The sequence below is a fragment of the Microtus oregoni genome, unplaced genomic scaffold (genome assembly GCF_018167655.1).
Source record: "Microtus oregoni isolate MIOR12 unplaced genomic scaffold, Mior012 000114F_ref0000099, whole genome shotgun sequence".
NCBI lineage: Eukaryota > Metazoa > Chordata > Mammalia > Rodentia > Cricetidae > Microtus > Microtus oregoni.
Window position 1 is genome coordinate 1,078,789 of NW_024544743.1, and position 25,472 is coordinate 1,104,260.

A 25,472-nucleotide genomic window follows, 5' to 3' on the forward strand; every position below is an offset into this window, starting at 1 on the left:
GTGTGTGTGTGTGTGTGTGTGTGCCATCCATTTGTATGATGTGTGTGTGTATGTTTGGGTATGCTCCTGCCTCAGTCAGGAGACCACTTTCCCCTGTGGTTGCAAGGCTCAAACCCAGGTCATCAGGCTTGCAGTAGGCAAGTGTTTTTACCTCCTGGGTCATCTTGCTGGCTCAGCTGCCACTCTTTTTCACTGAAAAGGACATGGTCTGAAACCTCCAGCAGATGCTTAAAATTTCAGGTAGCGTTGAAGCTTGGCTGGGACTTTCCCTATGAATACCCACAATAAAGTTTGGTTTACAAATTTAGGCATGGTAAGAGTTTAAAATTGCTAATAAAACTTAACAGTTATCACAACATAGTATCAATTTTTTTCTTTGCAGTCACTATGAAATAAAACAAAGGTGACTACTTTGTGGTGTCGTGACTGTTTCTTAGGAAAGAGAAGGCTGGTGGTTAACCAACACCCGAGTAGTTTGTTCAGTGTGGCTATATTGGGCAAGTTTGAAGGAGGTGGATTTGATTAGAACAAGGTGGCCCCCTGCCAGCCACGAGGGAACCTCTGTCCCTCTGAGGACGTATAGGCTGATGAGGCTATAAGTCTATACCCAGAGTTTTGCTGACGTTGTATCCGGAAGCACTGAAGAGAAGCAGCGAAAGGGTCCGTTATCAGACGCCTGCAGGACAGCCGCCATGGCCAGTGCCTGGCAGGTGCTTTGTGACTGTCTCAATGCCTCTCTTATCTGACACCAGACAGCGAAACTGCAGCGGGATTAGCAGTGAGTTTTTATTTTCCTGCCTTCTTTGTGAACTATACATTTTGTTGCGAATAAATTACAGCTAATTTAAATAACTGGGCAGACTGGTTCACATGCAAGCTGTGTGTCCTTGGGATATTTATTTACCTTTTTACGAGTTTTAGTTTTGATCCTATGACCATCTGTCCTGCCATCATCTTAATTACTGTGCTGCTACTGTCCTAGTCACGGTTCTTAGTTCACTGTCTGCACGAACTCACAGAGGATTATACAGTCCACAGGGCAGAGAGTAGTCACACGTGAAGATGATGAGACGCAGAGCAGCGCAGCTGAACTTCACACTCAGGAAGAAGTCGAGTCTAAATCTATAGCCTGCAGTGTCAGCATCTGCTATGCTGCAGTAACAAACATCCCCGCATCTTAGTGACTGAGCACTGCGGCCATTTCTCGTATGCTTCACTGCGTGTGTTGCTGGTGTTACTGGGAGTCTCTTCAGCCTTGTCCTGCCTGTAGGACCTGGCTGACACACAGCTGCCCTTTGGAGAGCTGGTTCTCATCACAGCAGGGAGAAAGTTCCAGAGGCAGGTGGAGTAGGGCTTCTCAGACTTGACACTCTTGGCTTTGGTGGTGAGGAGCTCTAAGGACTTTCCTGGCCATGGTAGATGGTTAGCAGACTCCTGGATTTTACTCTCTAAGTGCTTGTAGCGCCACCCCCAGATCCACCGTCAAATCTAAAGTTGCCAGGTCTTTGAGTGACAACACCAAGGCTTGCTGATGACCATGACCTTTGACTGAGACCTCAAATCATCAAGGACATGCTCCACCCTTTGCTAAACCAGTCTCAACTAGTGTCGAGAATGCCCCTAACCACAGCAAGACAGGGAGTGCGTCTTCCAGAGAAACAGGAGCCAAGATCAATTTGTTAAGGAGTATTAACAATTACCTTAGAGGGAAAAATAATACTGCTTTAAGGGATATCACACAGAGTGAATGACACATGGAGTTTAAGCTTTTTAGTGACAGTTACCACAGGAGTTGGTAAGCACTGTCAAAGTGCAGCTTCAGTTTTTATGAATAAAGCTTTATTAGAACATGACCTTGTAAGTTTGTTTTCACATCTTCTATGGCTGCTTTCAACTTACACTGCAGAGCTGAGTTCTTGTGAACAGGGGCTATGTGCCTGGCAGAATCTGCATGTTCCATCTGTCAGAGCATTAACAGAAGCTTGCCGGCCCCCGAACCTTGATGTGCTGGTTAAGTTTGTCATCTGACACAGACTAGGATCACCTGGAAAGACAGAATCTCAACTGAAGGATTGGCTCCGCCTGATTGGCCCTGGGGGCATGTCTGCAGGGCATTTTCTTGATGAAGTGGCGTGATGTGGATTAATTGTGGGTGGAGCCACCTTGGTGGGTGGTTCTGGGATATATAGGAGAGAAAAACTGAACAAGCCGTGGGAAACAAGGCAGTAAGCAGCATCCTTCCACAGGGTTCCATGGTTCCTGCCTCAGGCTCCTGCCCTGGCTTCCCCTGATGGCAGACTGTAAACTGTAAGATGAAATAAGCCCTTTCTTCCTGGCTTGTTTTCAGTCATGGTGTTTATCACAGCAACAGAAAGCAAATTAGAATCCTTGGCCTGAGCAAAACCTAAAAGCAATGTTCAGTGTGTTACATTATCACATCTTTGTCTCTACAATGTCACCATGTCCTTCAAGCAAGATGATCACAGTGTACCCAGAGGAGCATCGGTGGCAGTGAATACTAAGTTTCCATTGTCGCCTCTGCCTTGGGGTTGTGACAGAATTCACACAGCTACTCTTTCTACTTGCAGAACTCACAACTTGCAATTCCATTTTTTTAAACATAAAAAGCCTTTCCTGGTGGGTATCACCCATGCAGAAAAGTGTACGGATCAGTGATTTCTATCTCCAGTCCTGTTCAGCGCTGGGAGGCACAGCAAAACACTGCCCTGCTTCTGGCGTGCCCTGGCTCCTGCAAGGTGTGGCACTAAACTAAGAAGGATGTTCACCATGAACAATGTTTTAGCATGTACAACAGTAATGAGAATAATAAAATTAACCGCACTGTATTTTTTTACTAGCAACAAAATATTCATATTTATTCATCTACCACCCCTCCCTCTCCTTCCCCTTTACTCCTGTGTCTCCAGATGGAGGGATGAATAGACAGATGTAGCCATAGATACGATTATCCACATGGTATCAGTTAGAGATCTGTTTATACGTTTGACATGCTTCTCCTTTGTAGCATGGGCATCATAATAGTAAGTGTTCAGGAAATGCTAACTGCCGTGGGCATCACTATTATCCAAGAGCAGGGAGTGGTTTTGCAAGGTCGTCACAGCCTCGCTTTCTCTCCAGGTCTATGCTGTGGTGGTGATTGCGTCTGTGGTGGGATTCTGTCTGCTGGTGATGCTGCTTCTGCTCAAGTTGGCAAGGCATTCCAAGTTTGGCATGAAAGGTAAGCAAAGCCACACTTGTTTTGCTTCTTAAGTGGACTCATTTTTGGCTCATGACTAATGCTAATTATCACTAAAGGAGGAAGTGGCTGCATTTATGATGACTGGTGTTTAAGCCGGAAAAAATAGCAACAAGGGTATAATACTACAAATCAAGACAGAACAAACTCGTGATTACTCAACACTGCCCACTTTCCTGCGAGCACAGTTGTCCCAGGAAGGATGGACTGGTGTCTCGGGTAGGAACTAACTCAGCAGTGTAGGCATGCAGCAGTACTTGAGTGTCCTGTTGTGGTTGGGTGAGGCACGGGGGCAGAAGAGTCTACGGCCATGGCACCTGCTACTTTCTGTTGTATACTGAGAGTCTAAGTCTTCGGCCACCCGATTTCTCTTGCTATTGCTTTTCTGTATTTCCGTTTTTTGGAAAATTAACACTGACAGAAGCAAAATAAGAAAGCCACCATGGTACCGTGAGTTTGTGCATGGATGGGTTCTTATTTAAGTGGAAAAATTCTCAGGGCTGAGAACCAGAGACTGTTTCCGTGAACACATAATTGATGCTCTTAAGGCCAATGAATTCTGTTTAGGGGTGGTCATGCGGAGACACTTGAATAAATGCTTTTATATAAAAGTGAGACATTCCCTTGACTTTGAGGCACTTGCTGTGATGTTTAAGCCATTGTATTGACTGCAGTGAGATTACTGTATTTTGTTTGTTCTCTGGCAGTTCTGTACTGTGAGGGCCTAGGAGGCGAAGTTGTAAGAGGGCTTGATGGAGGATGGCGCAGGTCTTTCACCTGTGTGGTCAGCGGGAATGACTCTGGCCCTGCTCGTCACTTGAAAAGGGATGCTCACGCAGTATCTTGGCCAGGGTGCATGGCCCTAGGGTGGATGACCTTTCCTGCTGTTTCCTTGCCTCATTCTTTTGGTGACCAAGATGAGGATGCTCAGTGGTCATCTCTTCAGACATAACACAAAACGCAATAAAAACCCTTCCAGTCTTACTGTGGCCATCTCTTAGCCTGTGGGTCTTTGATGCTTCCTTTGGAGAAAATCCCCTTTGCTCTAGTAAACTGTGAGGCCTGGGAGAAGAGGAGGGCTGAGGGACTGCAGTCATTGTGAAAGTGGCCTCTTGAGCCTAGCAGAAACCGACAGGGAAACAAGCATTGCAGGGCTCCCCAAAGTTCTGAGGTAGCCAGGCCTGTATGGGTCAGCAACTGCATCTGAACAGTTTTCACCCTAGCCTTGAGAATCACTAACCCCTGGTCATGAATGTGGGCTGCCACATCTTTCTCCTCGTGTGACAGTGTGGGGCTGCCAAGCACACCAAACAGCCATTTCTCCCCAAGCACCAGGCTGGACTAGCTGTCTGCTCCCCACATGCTGGGTACCTACCAGGAGCGTTTATGTTTCTCACCTTCACCGGGTGCTTTATTTCCTTGGGGGCATTTTGAGTGCCTGTCCCCAAGCACAGCTTGCCCTGGAGAGCAGCTGGCTCCTTTCTGAAAGGATTTGACAGGAGGGGGTTTCATCATGAGGAAGGGTGTGCCCAGCCCATTCCGGGAGTTCATCGGCAGTGGTGGGAATGCTGGGAGTGGAATCTGGGAAATCTTCCTGCTGCTGTCCAGGAACTACACACCGAAGAGAAGTTCCTGTGAATGGCGACCTGTTTTCTCAGTAGTGCAGCAATGGGAGGGGAAAAGGGTAGATATTCGTTCCCAAGAAGGTTGTGTTACCACCAAATGCCTGCCTTTTCTGAGCACAACCCGAGGGTATCCTTAATGAATTTAGAGGAAGAACTTGTTTGGCCTTGACCAGGGCAGTCCATGACGTCCAGCCATAACAGCTATAGGTATGGGTTTTTCCCCCTCTAACTCCTAAACGTAAATAAAATGTGTTTGAGACAGTGTTGTCTCAGAGACTCAGTTTCTCTTTGGAGCAGCTGGGGTTTGCTTTATTTTTGCTTTCATTGGTGTTTCCGTCTGTGCTATGGCACGCACAAACTGACCCCCATCTGAGGTTATTGCTTAACAAATCAGATGCTGAGTTCATCATCTTTGGGATCTAGAAATTAAGATGGGGTTCATGTATCAAGCCCAAGCAAACCCGAGCCTAAAGTGCTGGTTAAAAATTAATGTGCTGGTGCACCTTCAATGCTATTAGAGTGGAGATTGCACTCAAAATGTATGTTGTAAAATGGGAAGACTGCGCAAACGTTTTCCTTCTGAAATAATCAGACACTATGCCAGTCAGGGGTCTGTAGGAGCAATAGAAGAAGCTGCACAGCCTTGCCAGAAGTGTGGAGTCAAAGAGGGACCAGTAGCTAGTATGCACATGAAATTTATACCCTTACAGGCTTTTTGGTGAGGTTTGAACCCCAATATATTCCATGTCTTAGGGACAAGTCAAGACAGAGGAGGGCTTCCAGTCCACCGTTAGGCATTCAGGGCTTTGTGTTCATCCCGGCTGCATTCATTTTCCATGGCTATGGAAACTAAATACCTGAAGCTGGGGGCTATATATAAAAACGAGATCTGTTCAGCTCACAGTTTGAACGTCTGAGAACCTAAACAGCCTACTGCCACCTCTCCTGAGGTGAGGCCTTTCCCTTTGTCAAATACAGAGGAAGGTTGAACAATGGAGAAATATCAAATCACATGTTTAGTAAAGAAGCCAACGGCAGGGCGGACCAATCTTCCTCTTTTATCATCTCTTTCTCTCACATGAACTTACTCTGCAAAGTCAATATTAACTCCTTGCAGGATCAGCACGCCAGTGACCTAAGTATCATGCACTAGGCCCTATCTCTTAAACATTCTATACCACCTTTCAATGCCACCACGCTGGCTACCGTTCTTCTAATACATGAACTTTGAGGGGAACATGGCTTGTCTTGCATGCCAACTATGTCTATTCACATCACAACCTTTCAGGTGATGAACGAATGGTTTAATACTGCTGATTTAAAGAACCTGGGGTAATACAAGCCAAAACCCCCCGGTTGCCACACTGTAGCTGAATGCAGGGAAAAAACAATAATCCTTATGAGGACCCAAATATTATTTGTGACCTTGCTTCTGTGGGAGTTGAGATCTGCATTGCAAACCAGGGAGTTAAATGCATTGCAACACCAGAGAGCTGTGGTATTGTCTTTGGAGATGGAGCCAAAGGAGTGAGCTTCATTGGCCCTCTGCTCTGTCTACTCGGTGGAAGCAGATTGCTGATAGTGTGGCTGTGGGATAACTTCTCTGTACACTGTGAATATATTTTATTACTATTGGTTAATATAAAATCTTGTTTGGCCAATAGCAAGGCAGAATAGAACCAGGTGGGAAATCCAAGCAGAGATAAGGGAGAAGAGCAGAGTCAGAGAGATGCCAGCAACCACTGCCAGGGGAGCAAGAGGTGAGGTAACAAGTCACAAGCCTCAGGGTAAAATGTAGACTAATAGAAATGGGATGACTTAGTGGTAAGAGCTAGTTAATAATAAGCCTGAGCTAATAGGTCAAACAGTTGGTAATTAATATTAAGCCTCTGAGTGATTATTTTAAAAGGGCCTCAGGACTGGGTGGGGTAGAAAAAGCCTCTGTTTGCACGGGTGGGTACTGAGTGTCAGTTCTGTCTGCTCATCTCTGTTTACTTAGTGCCTAGTCCACTTGGTACTCAATAAATATTAATAGACTGAATGATAACAGAGAGCTATTAGCGTCATCCAATGTAAGTTATTAATTACTAAGGACTTAATATTTGGACGATAACTCACATGTAAATGGCTGAAGAGAGAGTCTGGTTTTTTTCCCCCTAATTGCTGGAAGGGACAAACCCCACTGTTTCTAATTTCCTCTGACTTGAGATAATTGGGGTCATTGACGAGAAGTCATCTGGACAGGTCCTGTCCCAGGGCACTTGGCTTTTGCAGGACTCTGTTTTGAGCAGTGGTTTCTGAGTTTGGAAGGTGTACTTTGGTTTTCAACTTTGCTTAGGAAGCTCTTCAACTGCTGCCTTTGAACATGTGGCTTTGGTGCTTGTGGCTCCATTCAGAAGCTGGCGGAGGTGTCATCTGGTGGCTCAAATTGCACTGTTAATCTAGAATTTATCTTTCACTGTTACTTCTTTACTATAGTTTAAGCATCTTCTTGCTAATGTCTGATAGGCGGTTGGATTTGTGACAGTAACAACGTCAAGCAGTAGAGTTTTTTCCTTTCCATTTCTCTTGTTTATTTCTGTATAGTTACTTATTTTATTGAATGTCTAGTTATTATTAGCATAGAGGAGTTCCAAAAAAAGGGTACTATTAGTGTTTGGCCATGTAACTCAGTTAATCTTATGCATATTTAATATGAGTACATAAAACACGTGAGTCTAACTACATATGAGTACATAAAACACGTGAGTCTACCTACATCCGTGACCAGATTGATATTCCTGTAAGTATAATTTGATTCTTTTTCTTCTAAGACTGCTGCCAAGCCGGGCGGTGGTGGCGCACGCCTTTAATCCCAGCACTCGGGAGGCAGAGGCAGGCGGATCTCTGTGAGTTCGAGACCAGCCTGGTCTACAAGAGCTAGTGCCAGGACAGGCTCCAAAGCCACAGAGAAACCCTGTCTCAAAAAACCAAAAAAAAAAAAAAAAAAAAAAAAAAAAAAAAAAAAAAAAGACTGCTGCCAGTTTATTTTGATTATTTTTTCAATGATATGGCTCTCAACGAATTTTCAGAGTGACTTGTTGCTAAGGAACAGCAACAGGACCGCAAATGTGCAGTAAACGCATGCACGCACACACACTCTGACCAAGTCTTCCTTGGCACTCACAGGGCTTCTTGCCCTCCCTGCTCCGACAGGAATGGAAGAATCTTGGCATATGGGTTGCCAGTTCTTCAGGGGGTGCTCCACTCTGGGAGCCCTGCCATAGGTGGGGCTGGCAGGCTTGGCACTCCCCACACGAGTGAGGAGCAGGCGTGGCTATCAGAGTGTTGCACTCCCTGATGGAAATGCACAGGTGGTGTTTCTCCCCCTGCATCGATGCATCCTTCGGGTGCAGATGGAAATATCTCAGTGGTCAAGAGATTGCATCTGTATGCTCCTAGCCTGCATGGATTCATACCCCATCTCAGTTCACCCCCGATTTTCAGTTAAGACAGACATAAAATGACACCGTCTGGGAGCACAGGTCCATGTTTCTCTTCTCCACACTGAAGTCAGTGCTCTGAACTGACCTAGAGTGTCTTTCAGCCCGAAGAATTCCACACATTTAAAAATGTTGGTAAACATTGCAGGGCTGGAGCTAACTCTGCTGGTGGTTTTTGCCTTTTCTAGGTGCTCAGAGCAGCCCAGAGAGCTGAAGGGCTGCCGCTCAACACAGATTTGGGTCAGCTTTTCTTTAGAAGAGAGAAACATGTGACCAAAGCCAGAAACATGACCATGGAAAAATCTGAGAAGGCAAACTTTTTCCACATGCGTCTTTCACTTTTGAAAAAAATTGCAGTGTAGATAAATTAGAACGCTAACAAAAGTTTGTTTTCCAAACTTTCATGTGGCTTAGGAAGATGTAAGTCAAAAACAGAAGCCCCCTCCCCCTCTTCTCACAAAGCTGGTTCCACTCCTAAATTCCCCACCCCCTTTCTCACACTGCTGGTTCCACTCCCAGAGAGAACTGTCTTTATCTTGCAGGATGCATACATTATGTAAATGATCAAATACACAGCTTCACTTTTATGTAGATAATCAGAACAGGGCTTCTTTTTTTATTCCACAGGGAAGTCATAGCACCAGCCTTGTTCTGCATATTTCCCGAGGTCACAGTTTGCCCGGCAGCCCTTTCTACCAGCACCCAGGCAGCTACTGTATATTATTTAGTAGTACTTCCCTGCACCCCACATTAGGCCTCCTGAAACCCGCTGTCTCCTGCCCATGGGTTAGTAGCTGTTTTAGTCAGTATTCGGCTGCTGTGAAGAGACGCTCTGACCAAGAAAACAGTGACAGAGCAAAGGGTTTAATTGGGGGTCTCAGAGGCTTAGTTCAGTATCCTCTTGGCAGGAGTATGGCAGCAGGCAGACATGGTCCTGGAGAAGAAACTGAGAGCTACAGCCTGAGCAGGCAGAGAAAGAGACTAGCCAAACCTCTTAACCCTTCTCAAAGAGCCCCACACCCCAATGACAAAGCATTCAATACAGGAGCCTATGGGGGCCATTCTCATTCAAATCGCTAAGGTAGCTTCCTAGCACTCTAAAGAAAGAGCCAAGACAGTCAAAAAGATGAGGTTCTTTCTGGGTCACAGCATTGGAGGTTTAGACTAAGGTCAGTTGGTCCCGTTGCTTTTGGCCTGTGGTGGTTCATCACAGTGGGAACACAGAAGGGCACAATTATGCACCTTCTTCTGGCCAGAAAGGATGAAGAAAAGGAGGAGAGAGGAAGGTTTTGGGATCCAGGTGTCCCCTTTGAGGGCAGGCCCTGAATAACCTCGTTTCTCTTTCCACTCTTCGAGGTTCTCACCTCCTGATTGCACCAGAAAAAAATAAATCCTTACACACAAGTCCCTGGGGCACAGTCCAGATCTAGGCTGCAGCAGGCAATGCTCAGACCCACCTCACAGAGCTGTTGTGAACACACTGAGTGTAGTTTGTGAAGCACAGGCATTCCTAGCTTTGAATAATTGTTATATATTCTTATTATTGCGAATGAATTGTGATTTATTTGGTACATCTTGACATTTAAGTTTTAATCAAATTTCAGAAAATTATTTTATGGATAGACATAGAGAGAGTTGGAAATGGATGACTGGGAGGGAAGAGTCCGTGCTTCAAATGTGAGCAGATGCCCTAACAAGCCCTTTTATTTGTCAGGTCATCCAGCAACAGCACAAGGGTGCACTTCTATTATTCCCAGCTGTTGAGAATATTACCAGTCTTCTATATATTTATTAATTTAGATTAAGCTGATATTTTGATTAATAATGATGTTAAGAATCTTTATCACATGGAAAATGTGATTTTTTTTATTAGTGTACATTACACAGTACTTTTAAATATCAATTTTTTTATTTTTTTGAGACAGGGTTTCTCTGTGTAACAGTCCTGGCTGTTCTAGAACTCTCTTTGTAGACCAGGCTGGTCTGGAACTCACTGATCTCTGCCTCCCAAGTGCTGGGATTAAAGACGTGTGCCAACACTGCCCAGTGGTGTATTTTGTATAGATTTTTATTGGTTAAGCATATTATTCCTGCTTTTTCTAATCTTTTGTTTCTAAACAATTGTTTTTAAAGTTATGTTAGTTCGTTAGATATAGGTTCTCACTTTGTAGCCCAGGCTGGCCTCTAACTTGTAGTAAACCCTGCCTTGGTTTCCTAAGTGCTGGGATTACAGGTGTGAGCCACCCCCCCCCCCCATCAGTGTATTATAACTTTTCAGTAATATTTTTGGTAAACAAAAATGTTTGCTTTTTGATAGAGACAAATCTGTGATCTTTCTTGTCTAAGCCACGCGTCTTTGGAAGGCCTCCTGCTGCAGGCCATAAGCAGATTTTATACCTCCACTTCATCTGCTCCGTATGCTCTTCAGCTGAGCTCCTCGGGCTTTTTTGCAATTCCCTTTTTCTCTTTTAATTCTGTGTGAAATACTTGTCTTATTCAGAGATGCAGAGAATAAAGACACTTGAGAAAATTTTAGTGTGACATTTTCAGAATATTATTTTAACTTCATAGACTCAGAAAGCCACTGACAAAACAAAAAGCTGTTTTGAAGAGCTCCATGGTTAACTCGCAGTGGGGATGAGCATGGTGCTGTGCGTTCCTCCTGTGTGAGAGGCACTGAGAACCTCCCAGAGGGGTCAGGAAGACTCTGGCTCTCTTCTTCACAGCCTCAGACTGAACTCAGGAATCTTATAATGGAGGAGACAATATGCCAATACTCACCAATCCTTGATAATGTCAGAAAAAAATGTCAGTTGAAAGAGTTGACCAGCAGTAAAAATTTATTTCAGAAGAAATGATTGCCCTGTTTCCTGTTATTTGGAGGTGTGAGCCCACCCCAGGCTCACTAGCTGTCTTAGTTTACAAATCTCTTCCTACTGAAAAAAAAAACTTACTTAATTTTTATTTTTGTCTATGAGCAGTTGCCTGCATGCATCTATCTCTCCCACCTGGGGGCAGAGCCTGTGGAGACCAGAAGGGAGCCTTGGATACTTAGTATCCCCTGGTACTGAGTCTTAGATGGTTGTGAACTACTCTGTAAGTGCTGGGAACTGAACTCCAGGAGAGTGGCCAGTGCTCTTATCCACTGGGTCCTCTGTCCAGCTGTCTCTCTTACTTTCATGTCAATGTCGCGTTCATCACATTCATCTACGTGACAGCAAAGGATGCTTAATCTGTGCATCACATGGTGAAGACATAGATACGGGGCTTGAAGGGACTGGTTTAGCCGTTCACACAGAAAGCAGAGCGATCCCATCAGTCATTCTCCCACTACCCATGTAAGAGAAACTACCTCTTTATTTGAACTTTAAATTTTAATTTGATTATAAATGCTTATAGGATGCCATATGCCGTTCAAATGCATGAATACAAATGTTCATAGCTTCTTAGAGGTGAGGGGCCTCTGAACCCTTCTCTCTTCATGCTAGAATGTTGACCAATGGACCTGCCAGGATGTCTTGATCAGTTGACAGTGGAGGACTTGTGCTCTGGTGGCTCTCCCCTGGGGACAACACAAACTGGAGCTGATGAGTTATTAAACTTATGAAGGAAAGGGGAAATTGAGAGGGAGAGCTATGGAGAGGTGATGGGGAGGAGCTGGGTGTCAATATGTTTAAAATATATTTTATGAAGTTCTCAAAGGATTAGAAATAATAATAAAATCCCATGAGCACAATGTATTGTGATGAGACCCACGTAACCAGCACATTGATTCCCTTGGGTGCTTACTTCTCGCTGCCAGAAATTGCTAAGTCCTCTGTGCTCTGTACTTTGCAGTCTGATTGTCGTCAACTAGTCAGCCCATGGCACTAGGAGACATTAGGAGCCATTCCTCCTAAGCAGCTGTATGCTGTGCTCTCTCCTGCCCTCTCTCCATCCCCCTTCCTCTCCTCTCCTGCCCTCTCTCCACCCCCCTTCCTCTCTCCCCCTGGCCTCTGCTACCCACACTTCTCAATTAAGAGTTGATTTCTTAGCAATAGAGAGCACGTGGCGTTCATCTAGCAGGGCTGCCTTCTTTTACTCAATATAGCATCCTTCAGACTCATCTATGTTACCAGAAAAAAAACTAAACAAAACAACACAAAAAACTCTTAGCTCTAACTTCCATTGCCCACCTTGCCTGAGCTATTCCACGGACCTGTCTGGACTCCAGGGAAAAGCTCCGTGTACCCATAACATAGAAAGTTCATATGATATTATTTTGAAACACTCGACAGTACTGCTTTCGTTTAAGGGCAGACAATTTGTTTAGGAGAAATTAGAAGTACTTGAAAGTCAAGGACAATCCTCACTGGCTTTTCCTCAGCGCAGTGGTCCGCTCACTTCCACCTCTTCACACAGGACCAGCCACACTTGGAAGGGGACTCTGAAAATCTGGAAGTCCGCTGGCTTTCTTCCTGTTCCCCCTTTATCACCTTTATCTTTTGTTGTTTATCTCACTGTTAGACTTCAGTGCTTCCCTAGCTCCCTGCCCCGCCCCCATCCCTGTACGTAATTTTGGTGGGCAGAGATTTGTGAAGAACGATAGTAACTTGGCTTAAATTCTAACATAGGCTCCAATTTTATCTTGGGCAAGAAGGCTGAATGACTGTGGTGGGTCAGCACCTCTGTCCCGTGGCGCCTGGGACGCCAGCCTGGCTGACTGCTGCACCTCCTTTGAGTTTGTAGGCGCTTACCTCCTATGTCGTGAGCTCCAGGAACAGGAGCCGTATATTGGAGGCACCGATTGGATAACCTTGTCTCCACGTCTGTGGTTCCCTCTTGTAGCTATTGTTTCAGTCCGTGTTCTTGTCTCTAAATTCTCTTTCCATTTTGATAAAATAAAAGAGAGAACATGCCGTGTGGGTGATCATAGAGAGAAACTCAGTTCTGAGTTTTAGGGCCGAGTTCTTTAGGAGAATTCCTAAGAGACAATTATGTTTTACATTGTATGTTCTGGTGAAAAAGAATGGCAATTACAACCTGAGTTGATACTGAGTCCGAGATGCAGAAACATTCCATATGTATGTGCCATGTATAAGACTATGTCCAGGCGTATTGGTGAGGTTTGTACACAAGACGGTAACCCCAGTGGGTCTCTGTACAGTATTTGCTGGATATGTCCCTTATTTTGAGCCCTTCACTTTTAAAATAATATGTTATGTAAGAATCATTTCAATTCCTAATTTTATTGCCCTTTAAAGAGCTCATTTGTTTGAATTGTTCTGGGTTTTACAAGGAACCTGCTGTGTTATCTGGCTTGGTGCATCAGTTTTATCAGCTTCCGGAAGGAGCACTAACTTCAGGGCAGTGAGAGAGTGGAGGCCCTGGTATCCATTGTCTTAGATCTAGAAGCACAAGCTCATGGAAGCTAATGAGATTCCCTTTGTGTGAAGGGGAGTCACAACTGCTAGGATGAATTCTTTTACATAAAAAAGACTTTAAATTTGATGTATTTACAGCCTGCTTGAGAGGAAAAGAGATATTCTAGAGAAATTCAATTCCTTATGTACCAGATTGTCACCCATGTGACAACCATAGACTGAGATGCTGCATCTCCCGTGAGAGAAGCCAAGACTTGGGCAGGAGCAAGGCAGAAGAAAACCTCTGCTCTGGCCAAGGCGAAGCCACAGACGGAACGTGCTGGCGAGAGGGAGAGGGAAGGAGGAGGGAGGGGAGGAGAATTTCATTTGAACTCTTCAAGTGTTTTGTCAGCTATTAATATCCCAACCAGAAGGGTCACCTGGGCACTGCGGGGTCAGGGTGTGGCCAGATGGAAGAAAGGAGAGTGGAACGAGCACCTAGTGAGACTTGACAACTCTTGCAATCCTGGTAAAACCTAAGTAGAGTTAACCCCCCAAGTGAGCTTGGCCTATCCTGGCTTCTCTGTTAAAAACAACAACAACGTGTGGCAAGGCCCCAAACAACCAGGACTTAAAAGAATCATTTCAGGGACCCTTCTTGTATGAATTAATGCTATCATATTATAAAATCATTTACTGTAATCACACACTCCCTCAAAAAGTCTGGCAGGCCCTTCTGCTGTTATTATTTTAGTGTGTGCTATGTTTTGTTTTGTTTAGTTTTGTTTTTTCCACTCCATGGTGGAAGCCACAATTTCTTTTTCATTCTCACATGAAATAATACTCACAGATATTGCTTCCAACCTGAGGTCATCACGGGGACACAGTGAGTTCAAATTATCCACACAAGCCAGTTTTTAAAGGCTAGCTCTACCTTAACCATCCCTTCCTGAAACACCATAGAGTTTGGGGACCAGCTCAACAGCTGGGCTGGTTCCTTACCCTCAGCCTGGTTTTGTGGTGTTGTCTGAAATAAGTCCTTGGCACTTTAGGATTGTTACAGAGCTGAGAATAGGTTTCATATGGCATGCATGTAGCCTTTTCCCCTTGAGTGTGAGTAAGGAGATTTTTAGAAATAGATTTGGCAGAATAGTAGTGGTAGATTCTTCTCTAGGGCCTATGATCGATCTAACCACATGTTCCTGGTCCTGATAATGTCCCAGATCTGAGTTTCATTTTGGGGAGGGGCCTTAAAGTCAACCGGAAACTGGGTGGTTACTTCTATAATGTCCATGCAGCTATGCACCAGTCAGCATGTCTTTTCAGAGCAGTCATTATTGGAGGTCATGGGGTTGCCAGCACTGGGTAAGACCGATTGTAAGGAAGCCACTTGTTTGTTCCCAGATGCCCAGACTTGAAATAACCACACAGAAACTGTATTAACTAAATCACTGCTTAGCCAATCACTAAAGCATATTACTAGCTAGCTCTTACATCTAGAATTAACCCATCTCCATTATTTTATATTTTACCATGAGGCTCATGGCCTATGGGCAAAGTTCCAGCTGGCAGCTTGTGTCTTTCCCCTCTGGCAGCTCCATGGCATCTCTCCCACTGATTCTGCCTTCTTTCTCCCAGCAGTCAGTTTAGTTTTCCCCACCTACCTCTATTCTGCTAGGCCACTGGCCAAAACAGATTTATTCTTTAACCAATAAAACATCACATAGACAGAAAGACCCCCCCATACCAACCAATGAGGACTTTTCTCCTTTGGTAGCATGCACAGCACTTTATGGCACTATGAAAGCCAGCAAGTAGGGATGAAGGTTTCAGGTCAGTACCAACTTGATTAGTTGTCTTATGACTCAAAAATATGTCTTCAGCAATAGGGTCTTAGCACCAAGTACTACAGGGAAGCCAATAGCATTGACAGTTTCAATGTTTGGGGTCTATGGGACATACTGGCCAACAATTCCAAAAATGTATTCCTGGCCGTGGACTTCATATTTATTATCCTATGGTGTCTAGCAGGGATACTGTTGCCTCATTATAGCGAATCTCCATTTAAACATTTTATCTATGTGTGTATTTTATGAGGCTTCTACAAAAGTAGGTAGGTTTCCATATATCTCTTCAAAAGGGCTTGCTAGTTATCCCTCGGTATGCTCCCTCCTCTAGCTGTTATCCTGCGGTCCCATCTCCCACCCTATTCAACCCCTTCCGTTCTGCTCTGCCCATTTGCCCCTGTGTTCTATTTCCCTCTCCCTCAGATTGCTCCCTTCCATGGACCCTCACTATTTTCCTGACATCTGTGGGCATCCCAAATGAAACATATTTAAAGACCCAAAGTTACCATCTACAGATGACAGCAAACAGGCAATGTTTGCCTTTCTGGGTCTGGGTTAACCCACTCAGAATGATTGTCTCCAGATCTATCCATTTATCTTTGAATTTCATAATTTTATTCTTTTAACAGCTGAGTAAAGGTTCTGTTGTATAAGTGTACTGTATTTTTATTATCCATTCATTAACTGTTGGACATCTAGGCTGTTTCTGCTCCCTGGCTATTGTGAATAGAGCAGCAATGAACATGGATGAGCTGGTACCTCTCGGTAGAAAATAGGGCCTTACAGTAGATATGCCCGAGAGAGCTCAGCCTGGTCATGAGGTAGACCTTTGTCTATAGTTTTTCACACTGAGGCAGCTTTTATGACACTTTTCTCTTGCTGAAGGGTAAAGGCACAAGGCACTTGAGTAAGTCAAGCATTGTGAAGGCTTATGGGAAGAGCTCACACTTGGGCACTGTGGATGTATTACTATATTATAGTAATTTCTAATAATGAATGATCAATAGGGAGAGGTTAGGGAAGAAGAGTTCATGATGCAAGACTATGGATAAAATTATACCCCAGTGTCAGCTCCAGCTTTGTGTCAGGACTATGGTCCAGATTCATCCCACTCCCCATCCGGTGCTTCCTAACGATGGCTTGGAAGGTCTGATTATCTGCAGGCCCTCGGCGTTATATGTCTATGGCATGCTTAGACAATTGTAGCTAGCACATGGCCATGCCCTTGGCAGCAAGAAGACTAGGACTGAGTTATGTCTTGACTTTCTATTACAATCCTCTCCCTTTGTCTGAGTCCTTCCCTACAGCTATTCCCCCTGAGGTTTGGACCAGTCTGTTGTATGGTGGGTTTTATAGCTGACGCAATTTTACTTGAATTCTCATTTGGAATTTCCTGTTGCTGTTGGGAAAAAGCATCACACTTTCAAATGACATCTTTTCAGACTGTGGCAACACAAAATAGGAATTCTGTTTCCTCGTGGCTGTGGCTAAACATCAGGTAGAACCCTGGGTCTTTGCATGACACTCCTTTTGGATAAAGCTAAAGGTTTAAGGTTGCCAGGTTCTGAGGCCATCGCTTCTGAGGAAGACAACACCACTCAATTTGCCTGCTTGTTCTTCTGACCATTGCTTTGCCATCTTTGTCTAAGTTCCTCTTCCTAGAATCACTGTTGGTGCTTGGGGGCAGGGAGACATGGCGTCCTCTGGCCTTACTTCAGCATCTGTTTCTATCTTAGCTCTTACTCGCTTCTTATTTTCTCTTGGTGGGAGAAGATCTTTGGTTGGCTCTCTTGGGCAGCTTCTATCACCTCCTCTTTACTTCTTGTACTATTGTCTTCCTCTGGCTCCAGGTAATGGGGAACAGTAATTTCTTCTACATCCTCCCCTCATGAACCCAGAAAATTGGTGCTTCCCAAGTCTTCATGCCTATCATGTGCATTTTCCTCTTTATAAACTGCCTGGTGACAGTCTGCTCTCTTACCTTCCACCTCATATGCCTATGGATAAGCAAAAGAAAAGAAAATAAATACTATCTTAGAAAGTACCAGTAAAACGTCAGCACGTTTGAAACAGATCTGATATAGATTTACAAGTAAAATTGAAAAGTGGGAAGCAACAGCCATGACCTTAGTTAACCCTGTTGGTGAGCTTAGAAACCAGCGAAGTCAGTTTGGCTTGATTTCTCTGTCCTCTATCTTGTATCTTATCCATCATAAGAAAGTCTTATTGATTCCAGAAGTTTTCAATTTAACAATTCATGGGAAAGCAGCAGCGAATTATAGTGACAGTCCAAATTTTCAGCACTCAAGTATGTTAAGAGAGAACTGACCACGTCTGAGTAAGTTTGCACTGCTGGATCAGTGTGGTGCTAACTAGTGTTTCCACGGACAGAAACGGCTAGTTATCGGTGCCCTTTAGCATCAATGATTCTTGAGCATTTGCTTGAGGAAGAGATTCAGTCTAAAGCCCCTCTACTCCTCCACCCATGTAGTAATCTCATTCACCACCCAAGCTCCAACAGCATTTTTAGCACAAATAGTAAAAACCCAGAGACGGATATTGGGGTTCAAGCTGAAAGATCAGAGAAGCAAAGTAGTCAACCACTAGAGAGCTCTTACCTCTACGAAATCTTCAGGCTGAGTTCCTGTCTCACCCCACCTTATATTCCTTTCCAGTGCTGGTATTAAAGGTGATCACCACCACGGCCCAGCTTCTGTGACTGACTAGTGTGATTGCTGGGATTAAAGGTGTGTGCCACCACTGCCTGGCCTGTATGGCTGACTAGCGTGGTTAGCTTTGCACTCTGATCTAAAAGAGACGCGTCCTCCAAACCATGCTTGAAGGCTTCGTCTTGCTGGCTTTAATATTTTAGCTCTTCCTTGGGATTAAACTATCAAAATGGCATCCCAGCATCAAAGTTCATGACCCGCTAAATTTGGAGGACGTGTCTCTTTAAAAGATAAAATAGGAAACAATTTCTCACGGGGAGAGAGACTGAAAATTGTTTCTAAGTGTCTGAGTTAGTAATATCAAATAGTATACAGAAAGCTCTTTGCCTAATTTTTGACCATCTGGGGATTTTGTAGAAACAAAGTTGTTGAAAGGAATTCAGCTGGTGAGGGTGTTGACAGTGGGCTTCCCGGTCAGGCAATGGGTGTCCCTTCTCTCTGGGGTCAGGCAATGGGTGTCCCTTCTCTCTGGGGTCAGGCAATGGGTGTCCCTTCTCTCTGGGGTCAGGCAATGGGTGTCCCTTCTCTCTGGGGTCAGGCAATGGGCCGTCCCTTCTCACCTGTTCTCTGGGGTCAGGCAATGGGCGGACCCGTCTTGCCTGTTCTCTTGGGGTAGCCATGCCCTGTGCTGTGTCTATAGCCCACCACGTCACTATTTAGATAATGGCTGTCTCTACATGGACCACGGTGTCCTTTTTAAGACCGAGTCTGATCCCCAGAGGAGTTACCAGCGTGTTCTACAGACAGATCTTCAGAGAATATCAGGGCTGGTGACATCTAGATATACCCCTATTAGTCTCATTATTTGGGTCTGGTTTGAATGATTCAGGTACCAAACAATCAGGAATTCATAAAAACTCTGTGGTTTCTGTGTGGTGCAGTGTTGGTGCTTTTGATGGACTGTCAGCTATCATATCTCTCTGAAGGCTGGATAGTGCTTCTCCTAGTTTCCTCCACCCCCATCCCTAGCCATTTCTCATCTTTTCAGAGTGATGCTCAGGCGCCACCTTCTCCAGAAACCCTTTCTCGTCTTCACAGAAAGGTGAGCACTCCCTTACAGAAGATTTGCACTTCTGTGAGAAATATGCAGAAAAAATGCTTAGGCTATCAGGCGCAAGAAGACATTTGCCTATGAATCCTTCTGGGAGCTTAAGAGCTGCTGAGGTCAGCGGTTCTGTTATCTCTCTCTGTCCCCAGCACCTGACATTAGGCAAAGCACAGAGCTAATCCTCAATAAAATTACTCTGAACTGAACAAGCTGTGAGTCGGAAAAGGAGAATGTGGCTTTTCATGGGGGGGGGGGTGGATGTGATTTTTCCCCCCTGTATGTTGTTTCAAAGCCTTTCAAGTAGCTTGGGCAGAAAGATACTGACAAACCAGAAATGTAGTGGAAACAGTCCATCAGATATTTGGGACAAGATGATCTATAAATGAGAAAAGAAGGTTATGGTTGGAGGTTTGAATACGGGTACCCAGATGCCATCTGAGAGATGATGGGGTGAGGTACGGTGTTAAATGCAGAAACTATGATGGATGCTGAAGGCTTGAAACTTGAGCCTTTGAACTTGACCAGGGCCATCTTCAAAGCAAACAGCCACTCATGAGGGAGTGTTGTGTGGGCGGCTGAAGCCACTTTGTCTCCACGGTTGTCTAGAGAAAAAATGAATAGAGAAGGAAGCAAGTCAGTCAGAAGCTGTGCAGTGGGAGCATACACCTTTAATCCCAGCACACGGAGGCAGAGGCAGGCGGACCTCTGAGCATTTGAGCCCAGCCTGTTCTACAGAGAGAGCTCCAGGACAGCCAGGGCTACATAGTGAAAGCCTGTCTCATGCCGCCGCCGCCTCCTCTTCCTTCTGTGCTCTATGCACTAGAATCTAGTTCGCGAGCTTCAGGCAAGGGGCTGGAGGTTGAGGAAACACGCAGAGACAGACCAACATAGGAACCTCCAATCACTGGTACAAAAGCCCCTCTTTAATAGCACCATGGAGGCTTAAATACCCTGCAGTCAATGGCCAACAGGTGAAAATCCCATCCTCTGATCCTCTAGGCAAGGCACAGCTTTTAGTAACTCCAGTTAGAAGGCTCTAGACAGGGAAGAGCAGCTGAAGGCCAGGATTCAATTGGTCCCAGCAGTCTCAGGAACAAATGAGTGGACAAACAAAACCAGAAAACACAAGAAAAGTTTGCTAGACCATTCAATTATCAAACCTCTTCTATCCTAGTATTTGAGAGATACAACACAATAAAAAAAAAAAAAACCAGCATTGAATAAAAACTGGAGAGATGGCTCAGTGGTTAAGAACCCTGGCTGCAGAGATGGCTGTGTGGTTAAGAACACTGGCTGCTCTTCAGAGCACCCAGGATCAATTCCAAGCATCCACGTGGTGGCTCACAACCATCTGTAACTTCAGTCCCAGGGAATCTAATACCCTTTCTGGCTTCCATGGGTACTGCTTGTATGTTGTGGTGAATCATCCATACACATAAAATAAAAACAACAGCAACAGCAATAACCACAAAAAAACTAAGAACTCTGACAAGTAGCAATAGGAAGAAAAATATGGGACATTGAAGCTAATAATGACTTTCTAAGACAGTGCTTGTCTGCAAAGGGTTTGCTATGCAAGACAGGTAATTCCCCCTTTCTCTTTATATCCAAATGGAACCCAAGCCTTCCAAAAATCGTGTAGAATGAATATCTGCTTTGACTTGTGGGGTGTTTTTTGACTGTTAAACAGTAAGATTGCTTGCCGCAAATGAAACTGGAGAGGCAGTTAGTTTTATAGCTCACATGACGGTGGCATGTGGGTGTTTCCCATCAGAGCCCAGGGCTGGTGTGCAGTCGTGGTCCTAGTCTGTAGCTCTATCTGGCTTCTGTGCTGTCAGGACTCCCACCATGGGTGGTTTGAAGCTGTCAGTATGAAGATGGCTGGATCTAAAACGTTCTGAAAATTTAACAAACTGACAATGGCGACCCTAGCAAGTCAAAAGGTAGTTTGTGTCAAAGCTTTGCTTATAAAGTCTCTTAATGGGAGGCGGTGGCGGGGAAGAGACAGAAATCTTTAATAAATAAATATAAAAGAAATAAATAGCCAACACACAAGATGTAATGGCAAACAAGAAAAAAAAAGAATGGTTACACCATTGGAGGGTACAAATAAGAGAATAAAGGTGAAATTCCATGGTCAAAAAAAAAAAAGTGTGCTTTATTGTCCATGGCAACGAGATGTACTTGAAGTCAGGTTGCTGCCTAAGTGACCTTTCTGGTTCAACAATGTGATTTGGTTTCTTTGGAAAACAATTTGCTTAGAGTGTGGGCATTAGCAGCTTGGCTCTCTTTCCTCTCTAAATGAAGGTGTGAAGCATGCATTCAGCCATTTTCCCTTCTCTGGAGTGGTCTGTCGGTGCAAGGCTGAGCAATCTGTGGAGTCTGTGAACCGGAGTTCAGGTTAAGGTGCGCGTGGGAGGGTTATTGCCCTGTGTATGTGTGTGTGTGTGTGTGTGTGTGTGTGTGTGTGTGTGTGTGTGTGAAGGTCAAGGTGCATACAGGAGGGTTGTGGCTGTGTGCGTGTGTGTGTGTGTGTGTTTGTGTTGTGTGTGTTTGTGTGTGTGAAGGTCAAGGTGCATGCAGGAGGATTTTGGCCGTGTGTATAATCTCCTCTGCATACCTCAGGAGACATCCTGGAGTTCTTTGAGTCACTATGGCCACAGAAGTACATGACGCCTTGCTCTGAGGTCTAGCGTGCTCTACCATGGTCAGCATAAATACGGACCCTTAGGTCGAGCACAGCAGTTTGGTGAAGGTCATGAGGAATAAGACGCCCCTCTGCCTGAACTCCAGCTCACATGGGAGGCCTTCATCTCCTCAGGCATCCAGGAAATGTCTTCTACACTTGTGTGCTCATCATGTGGAGTCCAGGGTGGTGGACTGCCTTACGCCTCCCTGCCTCCTTGGTTTAAAGTAAGTTGCCTGTGCTCTTACCCCAGGGAGAGGTGCTTCTCCTGGCCCTTGGACTTGAGCAGTTACCAAGGGCAGACTTTACTTTAACACAGAGCTGATTGCCTCCTTCCCTCTCCCCTGAGTAACATTGATTGGGAGGCTTCAATTAATTATTTATCAGATTTATAAAATGTTCATCTTGCCAAGGTCTCTGGGCACATGGACAAGAATTGAAAATATTAACAAGTAATAATAATAATAAAATGTGCCCAACATAGACACACACTAGGAAGGCTCTACGTCAACTCTGTTGGAAGCCCAGTGATATTGATCTAGAATTTCCATTATAACTTGTCTTTTTTTTTTCTTTTTATAACACACTCACTTCCAAGGGAACTTGTTTTGCATGAAGCAAATGCATGAGCAAGCAGCAAGGTGGTACATAGAGATCTGCCATTCAGGTTGAGCCCGAATTGCACAGACAGTTCCTGGACTATGTTGTAGGGGTCAGATACTTCCAGCCTTTTGGTTCTGTCTTCACTTTCACAGTGAAGCCACAAGAAGCCCAATTTTAAAGGGGCTTTGTATGGTCTGTTCTGGATTTTGTCTGAAACAATGAGCGTTGTGAGAGAGAGTTCTCACGTTCTGTTCAAGGGGCAGGATTCCAGGGAGGGTGTGCTGTGCCTTGCTTTGTGGGCTCTCTACCTTTGTGCCCTGCAGTAGGAGGGCATAGGAGGGTGCCCTACAGTCTTTGGTCGATGTCCACAAGATTGTTTCTTCTTGTTCTGTCTTTGCACAACCATGAGCTTGGAAGCAGGAGGCTTCTTTGCATTGGAAAGCATGTGTGCATTTGGAGAATTTTGCTCCATTGCATTGGATCTGAGATATAGCCACCACGGTGGACTTCCTCTCTAGTGCAGCCTCCTTCTGTGTTTGCACCTGCCACCGCTAAAAGAAAATGCTGAGTGCCAAGGGGATGCCAGGCACTTCAGACCACAGGCCATTTTGGCATTAACAGCCCACACCTCTAGTGCCCGAGTGGAGCATACCTGGGTGAGTTGGGGATTAGAAAATCAGCCGTCACAGATAGAACTCTTTTTCAATTTTTTTTTTTACTTTAAAAGTCTAGTTATGATTATCACGCTTGCCATCATGGGACCTTTGGGCTCAATTACTTCTCAGGGATAGGAGGAAAAAGTGACTTGTGTTTGTCCCTTAGGATAGTTGTCAAGTTGTAGCCTTCCAACAAAATCTGTCCCACTGTCTGTTTTTGTGAATAAAACGTTATTGGAATGCAACCACACACTCATTCATGGATTATCCCTGCTAGCTTCTGGAATACAATGGGAGAGTTGATACAGTGACAGAGACCTCACAGCTGGCCAAACCAGAATATTCATTCTTTGGTCCTTTATAGAAAAAAACAAACTTGGTGATGTTGCATTAAAAGAACAAATAAACAAAATATCCAATGACACAGCAACCGACCTGCAGACCCTTGACTATTTCAGAACAGCGTGCAGAGGAGGGTCTTGACTACTTAAGCCTCTTTCTCCTTGAGCTGAGTCGGTCTCTAGAATTCCCTGGGTGCCCAGGCAGGGCGAGGAAACAGGCAGGCCTGGCTGGAAGGGCTCCAGCTCTGCCATAATCTTGCCTTTGGTGTGTGTGAGGCTGCTTCTGCTTTTGTACCAAAGTGTGAGCCACGTAGAAAGAAAAGGTGACATCCCAGTTGCCACTGGAGCCTGAGGTGGAACAACAGTTCTTGATGGCCTGTCAACTCCTGTCCAAGGGATGGTCTATAGGATGGCTGTACATAGAAACTCACATGATCTGTCAGCTCCTGTCCAAGGGATGGTTTATAGAATGGCTGTATAGAAACTCACATGACCACCTCTGGGTTTTCTTTTTTCTTATTTTGTGGGACAAAAAACTATGAAATTTTTGGCTCAACAGAGTTAATGGTATTTCCGCGACCATGGCAGACTGGGCGAAACAGTTTTGGAACACAAATAACAAACAAAAGTCTGGTTGTTATGCTGGGTCCTTCTGCAGTTTTGCATTTGTGTCTTCTTGGCAGTATTCTTTTTAACAAAATACTTTGTTGTGGCTTTATATTTCATAAAAGATTTTCTGGTGTTACAGTGTATCATGGAAATGCAGAGTCTTTGTACATGACATTATTTTTTATCTCCTTTTCACTCCGTGTTTCAGCGAAGTTCAGCTTGGTTTAGCTTCCCGGTTTCAGCTTTACAGGCATGTAGGAACCGTGAGGACAGGGAGAAAAGTCGGCACCATCTTCAGGCAGCAAGCCTCTCCAGAGAGGATAATCTCTGCTTTTAAACTGCACTGATTTATTTTATCACTGTTTATTTGCTGTGCACAATGCCAGGCTTCCCAAAGGAAACCTCTCTCAATGTATCTCGCACATGGACCATATTCCTCCCACACCTACCCCTTCTGCTCATCTGCCTCCCTGCTTCCTGCTACTCTGGTTCCTCCTCTAGGCCTTCCTTCTGGCCTCCTGCCACAAACACGTGTGTGCAAGTGTGCGTGCATGTGCATGTATGTGTGTGCCTGTGTGTGTGCCTGTGTGTGTATGCATGTGTGTGCAAGCATGTGTGCCTCCGTGTGCATGTGCATGTATGTGTGTTCCTGTGTGTGCCTGTCTGTGCCTGTATGTACCTGTGTGTGCGTGTATGTGTGTGCCTGTGTGTGTGCATGTGCATATATGTGTGTGACTGTGTGTGTGAATGTATGCATGTGTGTGCCTGTGTGTGCCTGTATGTACCTGTGTGTGCGTGTATGTGTGTGCCTATATGTGCCTGTGTGTACATGTATGTGTGTGCCTGTGTGTGCCTGCATGTGTGCATGTGCATAATGTGTGTGCCTGTGTGTACATGCATGTGTGTGCAAGTGTGTGTGCCTGCGTGTGCATGTGCATGTATGTGTGTTCCTGTGTGTGCCTGTCTGTGCCTGTATGTACCTGTGTGTGCGTGTATGTGTGTGTCTGTGTGTGTGCATGTGCATATATGTGTGTGACTGTGTGTGTGAATGTATGCATGTGTGTGCCTGTCTGTGCCTGTATTACCTGTGTGTACATGTATGTGTGTGCCTGTGTGTGCATGTGCATATATGTGTGTGACTGTGTGTGTGAATGTATGCATGTGTGTGCATGTTGTGTGCCTTATGTCAATGTGTGCATGCATGTGTGCATATGTGTGCACCCAAGTGTTCTTGTGTATGTGTGTCCA

General features: G+C 44.9%; 1 protein-coding gene across 6 annotated transcripts in view; it reads left to right on the forward strand.

The window, feature by feature from the left end:
* The window catches only part of LOC121443890 (BDNF/NT-3 growth factors receptor-like), a 330,682-nt gene that overhangs the window by 74,205 nt on the left and 231,005 nt on the right, over window positions 1–25,472 (forward strand). For all 6 annotated transcript variants that reach the window (XR_005973721.1, XM_041645640.1, XM_041645641.1 and 3 more), the window contains exon 12: window positions 3,139–3,238. Coding sequence is in view for 5 of the 6 variants with exons in the window: in XM_041645640.1 (XP_041501574.1) it covers window positions 3,139–3,238 (100 nt within the window). In the remaining variant the exon portion in view is untranslated. The remainder of the gene's footprint in view (window positions 1–3,138; window positions 3,239–25,472) is intronic.